Consider the following 10597-nt stretch of genomic DNA (forward strand, 5'->3'; position numbering starts at 1 on the left):
ATTTGGTGCTAGATCAAGATAGCAAATTCTACCTGATAGGTTTGAGTATTCTCATTTCCTGTTTTCTGGATAATGCATGGATGTCATAAGGAGAAATTGTGGGGTTTTTAATTTCTGGGGGGAGGGGGGGAAGGGGTTGATTGGCTGGCCTTATGAAATTTAGTATTACCCATTGCCTTACCAACAAATGCACAATTGTTTGTATGATCATTGCTTCTTTAATTTTACATAAAAACCAATAAAATTATTTCAGAGTAAAATGAAGTACAACAACTGTGAACATTAATCACAACACATATGGCAACTCCCTATAAAAGTGGCCCCACTATTGATTAAGAATTCTACACAGAGTGAAAAAGAGAAGTTTTAGTTGAGGAGTAAACACATAACTCCATAGACAGTTGTTTTACAGTACTTGGTAAGTTAAAAATTCTTCTATAATCTGAGGGGAACAAATTATCCCAGTTTAAATTGGCACTCCCAGTGAGACAAGTCCCTACAACAGTTCCCGGTGATGCTTTAAAACCAGAAGAGTGACCAGCATCTAATTTCTCCTTAGAGTAATACTGGTGAATCATCCATCAAGATCATGAGAATTAAGAAAATGATCACCATCCAAAGAAGCTTCAATTGTTAAACAAATTCTCTATTGTAAGGAGAAATTCTGTCTTGGTCTTTAAAGTTTAAACTGTAAGAGTGACTAGCATCTAATTTCTCCTTACAGTAATACTGCTCAATCATCCGTTAAGATGAAGAGAATAAAGAAAATGATCACCAACCAGAGAAGCTTCGATTGTTAAACAAATTCTTCTTGTCAGCACCTTCGGAAATGTAGAGAGAACAGTGAGGAGAATATGCATACTGATGTTAGGGTGTAAAGGGTGTTTAATTCTACCCAGAGCAATGTTCCTCCTATTGAACTTGGCGAGTGATTTGGACCTCCGACTTCTCACAAGGATCCAATTTGTTTGAAGACACAGGAACCTTGTGTTTGTCCTATCATCTGATCAAATCAACTGTTCACCATATCTCTCTGAAGATCTCAATTATCAATTCTCCCTACTATCTGTCCTACATCTGAGCTGATTTTAGCTCTGAGAATTTGGTTTTAAATCAAGCAATACCCCAGAGTTGATATTTGTCTTTCTTCTAGTCCCCTTTCTGCTTAAAAATTGGTCATTTCTAGGTGTGAAAATGTAAACCCATTTACTCATGAGATCTAACAAGTCATTCTCCTCACTGTCTGTGGTAGAATTCTTATGATGTTAGTTCAGAGAATTTGGAATAGGATCACCTAATAATCCCCTAATTGATATTTTTCTTTATTCTCATCACAAGTCTGCTTGATATTCTATTGATATTGTTAGGAGAAATTCTGTCTTAGTCACTCATGGGAGTTAAGGGTTAAAAAAGGAAATGCAACAGGGACTTCATTCTCAAATGTGCCACCATTACCACACAAACTCCTCTGAATATACAATAAAATTACTACTAGTAAATTGTTTTAGATGTCTGTGTTAGCATTTGTGACTCAAAGCTACTTTTTCATCCTGGACAGCAGCAAATCTTTTCAGACGCTTGCTAGACTTCTTGGTGCTCAATTTAATTCTTTTCCTTTGAGTAGTTGCAGCATCTGGGGCTACCTTGTGAAGAGAATCTTTCTTCACACATGGTTTGAAAGGCAAGGTATTGGTGCCGACAGAGATAAAACTAGCCCTGTCTTCCTCAACTGCCTCCGTGGTTGTTGTATCAAAGAGTTTGTTTTTATCTACAGGTTTGCCTTTGTTCCCTTTGACATGACTTGTACTACCACAAGTACTGGAACTATCAAATGTCTTACTTTGTAAGTCTTTGTGCACATATGAACCCATTGACACTGCTGATGGTGATGGAGACTGATAAATGTGGCGCACTACAGAATTACAGCAATCAAGGTCACATTTCAGCCCACATTTGTCATTTCCAAAAGGACACAACTTTCTCACTACTTTAGTGATGCAACAGGAATCTTCATCACTATCCTCCTTGTTCTCTGCAACTGAAAAATTCACAACTGATGTGGACTCTCTTCCTTCAGTCCTCACAGAAATGATGCAAGATTCTGCTTCCACAAAATCCATAACTGCTTTTGGTGTTGTTGAGGACAAATCCTGTTTTACTTCTCGGAAACATGCTCTTCTCGGCACCTTACCACATTGTGCAGATCTTGTGTTAGGGAGAACTGGTGCTGATCTGTCGACATTAGCTTCACTGTCAAAAGGTTCCTTATCTGTTTTCACTGCCTTAACAAACTCAACACTTGCATCTGATGAACAATCAGATTCTATAGATTCTTTACCAATTAGTTCAAATTCATTTTGAAGATTTTCCCTCGCTGACCCTGTGATAAGACCAGAGAGAGTAAGAAGAAAACTAGATGTCATCGATGATGTTGAAGCAAAACTGTCACCAAGGTGAAGGCCACTAAAGTCAGGAGTTTCTTGAAGTTCTATTGTACGTTCTCCTTTTTGTTCAATTGTTTCGTCTTCATCATCTGATCTTTGAAGGGAAATTCTGAGACGTTTCCTCATAGGAGATGATCCCATGTTAGGCTTCTTCACAACAGTATCTTCAGGTAAAGGTGTCTCTCTTCTGCAGTTTAACTCATTTCTGATCTCAGCAAGAGGAGGTTCGTCATCTGACACTGAACACACATTGACTTCACAGTCTTCTGTTGGTGATTCCCATGCATCATCATCATTATCGTCATGGCTTAAATAGTTCATGGAATGATCCCCTATTTGTCTTTGCCGCGTACTCAATTGAGGCTCACTATGTCCACATACATGACAATGCCATTCTCCGGGGGATTTCTTCCAGCGTTGACACTTCAGATGGGTGCCAGTTTGGCCACAGGTGTCACACAAACGCAGGCGCCATTTTCTGAAATTAGAGCAGCAATACTGTAAATGTATTGAGCCCTCCAAGCAAAAAACATTTCCATGGCAACCACAAGTTTAAAACAATTTTGGCAACTAAATTTACGGTGAAAGTTGCCCAATTGGTGACCTGTGTTTTGTGGAAAAGAAGCAGGCTCTAACATTGCATGTTACTGATCTTAAGTTGAAGTAAACTGATGAACCTTTAACATCAAACAACCACATTGCTTACTTCAAAGGTTTGTAGTGTGCTCAGCCATTTTTCAACCATACAATATTACACAAAGTGTTCCCATAGTTCCATCATTTTTTTTTTCCTCTGTTGACTAAATTTCATCTCTGAAGGTTGTTTTCTGTTTTTTTTAAGGTGCCAAATGGTATGTTTGAAATACCTTGAGCTTGGAATACTGATATAATGTAAAATACAAAAGGTTCCCCAAAAATCCACTGCTTTAGCTTTACATGGAGCAATGTTGGTATCTGAGCAACTGGCCACCTACCCCTCCCCTACCCCAATAACAGTCAACTGATAACTATTTAGGGTTATAGATAGGTTATGGGAGGTAGGTGTCCAGTTGCTTAGGTACTGTCATTGATTGCTAATAGACTAATCCAATGGCTCTTGACTGCACTATTTTCAATGAAAGTTTTAAATCAAAGTAGAATTTTCAATGTATAATACAACACTAAAAACAAGAGAATTTTAGTGTTTTATACCCAGATGTTTCCTTATACTCTCTGCCATTGGGACAGACACAGTTCTTTGCATCACAGCGACTGTACTGAAAAAGAAGGTCAACAAAGGCATCTTCTGTTTCCCAACTAGCATCCCTGTAAAGAATTTTACAAAAATATCCTTTGTCAGTTTTCCAACACTAATAGCAGATTTTCAGGGACTAATGCTCACAATAAATGAATTTGGTAGACTATAACCAAAGATCCCTGTAGCACACAATCACCATTTTTTCCCCGACATCATCGAAAAGGAGGGCTTACTCATTTTCTATGCATTTGGAATCTTTTACATAAAATAATCCATTCTGTCCTTTAATATATTATGTGAACATTCACTTCTCTGACATGAAATTAATCTGAGATCATTTCAACCCTTCCACTACCAAGATCTCAGTAGTAATTCTCTTTAGTGTATGTCATACAATTCTGTTGATGTTGTCTTGACGAATTTGGTATTAGATCAACTAATGATCCTTAAATTAATATTTTTCTTTATTCTCATCTCTTGTCTGCTTGATATTGTACTGATGTTATAAACCAACATTCTGTCTCAGTCACCCATGAGAGTTAACCCTTTAACTCCCATGAGTGACCAGGACAGAATTTCTCCTCACACCATCCATACAATATCAAGCAGACAAGTGATGAGAATAAAGAGAAATGTAAATTAGGAGATTATTAGTTAATCCAAACACAAATTCTCAGCACTAAAATCATAGGAATTGTATGGCAGTCTTTTAGGGGAATTACTAATGAGATCTTGGGAGTGAAAGGGTTGATAAACAGGTTAACTAAAACTTACTGATCAGGTATGAAAATTCCCATTCGCTTCATTTCTTCTTGAAATTCTTCCAAATTATTGCAAACTGGGCAACGGAAGTAATACAACCCACTTGACTTTGCATGTTTCTACAGGAAAAATATTGAAAAGCTATAAGTATGATCATAAATTGAACAAAACATTTCCCAGAAAAGGTGTCTTAGCATATCATTACTCCATTTGAATTTAAAGGTTTTAAGTTGCAGATGTATCCCAGGGTGGTAAAATGGTTAAATACTCATATAATTGTGTTTTTTCCTTGGTGACAATCTGAACTTCCATCGCATCTAGATTGTGTAACAAGCTACAGTTATTCATATACAGATAGATTTTTTTCTAATGAGTAATTCTGCCAGGATCATTTGAAAATCAAAGTGATTCTTTGGTGGCCTTGTCAATCAATGATGTCCAAACAAAAAAACAACAACAACTTGACGAAAATATGGAGTTTGGTAATAAGTTGTGAAAATTATAATTTGGAAAAAAATTGGAAAAAAAAGGATTTTTCTGTACCTGAAGACATTTGTTGTGAAACCATGTCCTTCTACAGCAAGGTGTGACGAGGGGAATATCATAAACAGGTGACTTATTCTTCTGTTCTATTTCACACAAACAGATTGGACAGGTTTGGTTTCTTTTTAATGCCACATCCTGGGTTGGGCGATGATGCCGACAAAAAGAACTGTGGTGTAACACAAAGGGAAAAAATATGGTAAATATTATTATTGATGCTACATTTAGTAATCAACATTCACAACAATCATCACAATTATCTTTTTGGTATCTCATGGTAGTAAGGGCCAGTCACACTTGTTTTATTTGTTATTTACAGAATGGAACAAGACCATTAATAATCAGGACCAGTGAAACTATTTGCCATTTCAAAAATGCTATCTTAAGAATTTTAGTGTAATTTAAGTCAGAAAACTGAGACTTTGCAGTTTTTTGGTAGCTCTGTTTTATTAACCTTTTAACTCCCAGAAGTGATCAACATGAAACTTCTCCCAATAATATCCTTACATTATCCAGCAAACAGGTAATGAGAATATTCAAACTTATCAGTTAGAAGTTGTTATCTTGATCGACCAAAAAAAAAAAAAAGTTTGGGATACAGGTGAACAAGAATTTCGAAAGTATTCACAAATTCTATCGCTCTGACGAAGGGCTAACACTCGAAACGTCAGCTTTTTTACCCTTTACGGTAGCTAATTTACGTTTTCAACCCAGTTGTTAACACTAAATTACCTGCTTCACAAATTACAGGCTGTAAAATGAAATCGCTTGACTCTTAGTTGGGTTTTTTTTTTTATCAGGAACAGATCTTTGGATAACGCTTGTTATCGGGAATACACAGACGCCGTGGAGATGCTAAGGCGAATGTGACAAAAAAGTCGGCTTTGTTTGGGCCTCTTGTTATGCAAAATGGTTTTAAAGTGTGATCTACTAATGAGCTTCACTAAACGCGTTTGCGTTTGCGTGGACACGCGTTAAGTTCAAAACGCCAACGCGTTGGCTCTGCGTGGGGAACACGTTGAGCGGTTCGCTTATCTTCAAGAGGTACTGTAACACCATGTTCTCATTACTAATTTACAAGGAAATGTGTAGCAGCCTGAGAGGAGAATTAATCATTTGATCTTGGGAGTTAAAAGGGTTAACCTTGGTGTAGTTATTCTTAAAAATCTTAAGTTGTTATTCACTTTTTTTTTTCCAAGTCCTAGATTTTTCAGACAGGACTAGCCTCAAAATCACCTATGGATGAGGCAACCTTTAAAGACAGTCATTATTAATATCATTAACTTATCCATTAAATGCCACTGACAGTGTTCATCAAATTTTGGCCTTTCTGATGCAGAGTTTCTTTCAAAAAGTTAAGCTATTTTACTGAAATCACAAGCAACAATTACATGTTTAACCCTTCAATTCCCAAGATCTGATTGTTAATTCTCTCTGCTCTCCTCTATTTCCATGTGAATAAGTTACAAGAATTTGGTGTTAGATCAAGAGAACAACTTCAACCTGATACATTTGAGTATTCTCATTACCTGTTGGTGGATAATAAAAGGATATTGTAGAGAGGAGTTACTTATTAATCACTTCTAGGGGTTTAAGGGTTAAAAACCCCTTACTAACCCCATTAAAATTCCGTATTGTAAGTCATGGACTGGGTATTTTCCGCTTGGATTTATGGCTCAAGTGCAAAGCAAAAGAAGGTTATTACCACTGAAAATCAACTCACTTAAAGGTATCAAAAAACTGAAACAGAGCTCCATTCTCTTTTCCACATTTATAGTGGAAAGTTTCACGACATCCTCCCTCACAACAGCCAATAGAGGCACCCAGCTTCCTGCAGAAACTGCATCTCTGCAAAGAAATGAGCCAAACTAAACAATACCATAAAGACAATTAATATAAATAGTCATTGGAAAATATAAGATAATTCATCACGAGCAGCTCAGCAGGCTCTTCTGGTCAGTGGTCAATCTCACAGGTACAGGCTCATATCAAATACTTCAGCTGCACCAGTGACAGATGGAAATAAGTTCAGTGAGCAGCTAAAAAACATTGCACATCCCTTTCACTTAAACATTCAAAAATTCATAAATTCACTCCTTACAATTCTTATCATTTGAGTTTGAAAAAATTGGTTTTGAATCAACCAATAATCCCCTAATTGATGTTTTGTTTGTAAGGAGAAGTTCTATCTTGATCACTCTACAAAGTTAAAGGGTCAAACAACTGCATTATGAGAGAAACTACAAAAAAATTATCATTAGATGTGTGTTATTCTGTATCTTTAATTGAAAATCAAGGCTATCAACAAAACAGTTCAGTGGCCCAGGATGGAGACTTGAGTGTCTGTATCTGACAAATAAGTGACCAGGACTGTTTTTGGAATTTTAGATTTCTAAAGGCTGGTTTCGCAGGCGACAGAATTGGAATCCAAGTCATAGTTAGAACTGTAAGAGGGTTTTCACTGAATCATAAGCATCAGAGTCATAAGTGAAATTGGAAGAAAATGAAACTGCCCTGCTTCTTCTGGTTTTGATTCTGTTCATTTTATAACTCTGCTTACAATTGCGATTTTCAATTTTTACTACATCATATCATTTTCTTCCAATTTCACTTTTCTCTGACTCCTATGATTCAGGGAAAACTACATCATGGGAGTTACAAGCAGAAGCAAACAGACATTCAATCAAAATTCCAGTTTTCCATCCTGCCGAAAACAGTCTTCTACTCACCACTCCAACAATCTAGTTTTCACTTAACTGTAGGCAACAAAGTTGTACCGTAAGCAACATCTATATTTTTTTTCCAATTCCATTGGTTTGATTTTCTCTAGATTGTATGCTTGTGTGGTTCTGATAACCAATCCAACCCCAACTCTGTCATAAGTGAGATCCAGGCTTAAAGGCATATTTAAAATTTCATCTAAGTCACTAACCAGTCTCTTTGCCCTTGATATTTCCTTCTTTATGTCCTTGATTAAAAATCCATCAAATTCTTCATCATCTTTTCCTCTCTGAGCCAGTCCTGAGGAAAGAAACTGCACAGGAAACAATTCATTATGCAATAGACAGGGCTTTCTATCAGTTTACCAGCGTGATAACACATGCCTAGAAAAGTTTGTTCATTACTGGCTGGAGGTGAGTGATTTACAAACTATTCCCATGTTCCCAACATTGTAAGTGTAACTGAGGCACAACTGCCTTTTAAACCATTACACACTGACATTAATCAGTATGCATATTCTCCAAACTGTTCTCTATACATTTCCTAAGGTGCTGACAAGGAGAATTTGTTTAACAATCAAGAGCTTCTTTAGTTGGTGATCATTTCTTTTATTCTCATGACCTTGATGAGTGATTCAGGGGTGATAATGTAAGGAGAACTTAGATTCTAGTCACTCTTAGAGGTTAAGGAGATTAAAAGGGACAGAGGGCTGAACTACATGCAAAAAAATTTTAAATTTGTAAAGGAATCATTCCTTACCATACAATACTGGTGAACTGAAAAACCAGTATTTATATCCTTTAAGAATTTTCCAAAAATTTCTTCATCAGGTCCTTGGAAACACAGCCTACACATGTCACTGTTGACTGGCAATAATAAATAACGTTTAAAAAATGATAAGAATAAAGAAAACCAACTTTCCCTTATCAAGTTAACAATTAAATTTATCATAAGGCCATAGATGAAAGAAACCCTGCAATTATCAAAAATTATTGCTCGGAAATACTTTAGATGCTCTTTCTCTAAGAAAATCATAGCATCTTAACTGTTGACCACAAAGAGAGATTGTTCACCCTTCACACCATTACATCAGTAAGTATATTCTCCATACAACTCTCTATACATTTCCTAAGGTGCTGACAAGGAGAATTTGATTAACAATCAAAGCTTCTTAGGTTGGTGATCATTTCCTTTATTCTCATGATCTTATTGGATGATTGAGCAGTATTACTGTAAGGAGAAATTAGATGCTGGTCACTCTTACAGTTTAACCTTTAAAGACCAAGACAGAATTTCTCCTTACAATATCAATACAATATAAAACAGACAAGTGATGAGAATAAGGAAAAATATAAAGTTGCAAATTAGTAGTTGATCCAAAACCAAATTCTCCAAACTCACATCATAAGAATTGTACTGCAGACAGTAAGGAGAATTATTAATGAGATCTTGAGAGTGGAAAGTTCAAAGGGTTATGACACTTTTCCTCATGACTTTCTAACAATATCAAATGGTCAAGTAATGATAACTGATGACATCAGAAATATTTCTGTATAGCCTCCTTAACCCTTCAACTTCCAGAACTATCTTGATCTAGCACCATGCTCTCATAACTAATTTACAAGGAAATATGTATAAGCTAGAAGGGAGAATTAACAATCAGATCTTGGAAATTTAAGGGGTTAAACAAAACCGTATTCACAAAGGCATTCTATGGTTTTCAAGAACTGTATGCATGATGGAGTTTTGGGGCTGTGCAGAAACTTCGCCTATATGAGTGGAAATGTGTTGTACAGATGATGCATCAAGCTCTTACGGGTATCAGAAATATTTACGAGAAATATCTCCGATTCTCTATTGTTTAGGACGATGTTTTACTAAATTACAAATTAAATTCGGGCGCCAAAGTTGTGATGGGATTTTCGAAACTCAGCCTGAAATAGTAGCTACCCACGAATACTCGAATCAGGTACTGAGATCTTTGTAGATTCTTTTCTTCTGAGGCAGATCTTGATCAAAAGTCAAAAGCTGTACAGATCGAAGTTAAAAAAGCTTCCAGATCGCACAAATTGGACGGAGTTCATGCATTACTGTATAAATGTGCATGATCTCGATCGAATATCAAGATCTATTTCCGAACTATATCGGGAAACTATGTCCCGGTTTTTCATGGAAAAAGCTGACCTAAGTGCCTACCTTCGGCAAAATCTCTTTCTCTCCATCCCCTACGTCGACGCATCATAAAAACAGTGAAAATCTGGAAACAAAGTCGATCTACTTTCTACAATCGGCCCAGCTTGGCATAACTTCATATTCACCTCATTCAAAGGTAACGGAATCTCGCCCCATGCCTCCACTCTGATGTCTAATCATAAGCACGTCTAGCGTGCGAAGTGTACTTTTTTTGGCTGCCTGAGTCGTGACTTATTAAAAGTTATTTAAAAAAGCTATTTTTTTTGAGTAGTTTTCTAGTTTTAAGTATAAGTTACAAGTGAAATAACTGTTCCCCAGAGTACTCAAATAACCAAAGAGCGAATATCTTTAAGAAGTTGTGTGAAAAAAAGGGAAATGCTGAAAATTGATTAGATTACGAACTCACCCTTTTCCTCCAGCACAAATCGTTGTACTGTCAATGAAGTTGACGAAATAAAATCTCGTGTCCACCGTTAAACCTGGGACATCAGGCGTCATCGGGCGTCATCAGGCACTTCTCAGAGTTCACGAGACACGAGGATTTCGAGACTGCTCGGCTCTCATGAATTTATAACGTCGGGATTTAATCCCATGGAGATAATTTTTACATGGGTTTAAAACATTGTTTTAGATTCTTAAAGTCAGTTAGCGATTACAATCTCTTCCCGTGTTCTTCCCGCGTTTTTCCCCAGTATCT

The 10597-nt window shown here is 36.6% G+C and overlaps 1 protein-coding gene across 1 annotated transcript; it reads right to left on the bottom strand.

The window, feature by feature from the left end:
• Positions 1–141: 141 nt before the first annotated feature.
• LOC131772776 (uncharacterized) lies at positions 142–10026 on the bottom strand. The gene is made up of 8 exons (XM_059088735.2): positions 9904–10026; positions 8467–8573; positions 7919–8020; positions 6710–6834; positions 4987–5155; positions 4456–4562; positions 3636–3749; positions 142–2922 (listed from the first exon to the last, which is right to left on the bottom strand). Exons 1-8 carry the CDS (start codon positions 9947–9949, stop codon positions 1518–1520), a joined length of 2175 nt encoding a protein of 724 aa, XP_058944718.2. The 5' UTR covers positions 9950–10026; the 3' UTR covers positions 142–1517.
• Positions 10027–10597: the final 571 nt, after the last annotated feature.

This window comes from Pocillopora verrucosa, chromosome 5, assembly GCF_036669915.1.
Source record: "Pocillopora verrucosa isolate sample1 chromosome 5, ASM3666991v2, whole genome shotgun sequence".
Classification (NCBI taxonomy): Eukaryota; Metazoa; Cnidaria; class Anthozoa; order Scleractinia; family Pocilloporidae; genus Pocillopora; species Pocillopora verrucosa.

Coding starts and splice junctions, on each gene's coding strand:
- LOC131772776 (XM_059088735.2), bottom strand. CDS start 9,949: ATGATGCGTCGACGTAGGGGATGGAGAGAAAGAGATTTTGCCGAAG. Junction 4,563..4,986: donor TTCACAACAAATGTCTTCAG/GTACAGAAAAAT, acceptor TTTTTCCTGTAG/AAACATGCAAAGTCAAGTGG. Junction 2,923..3,635: donor GAGTATAAGGAAACATCTGG/GTATAAAACACT, acceptor CTCTAATTTCAG/AAAATGGCGCCTGCGTTTGT.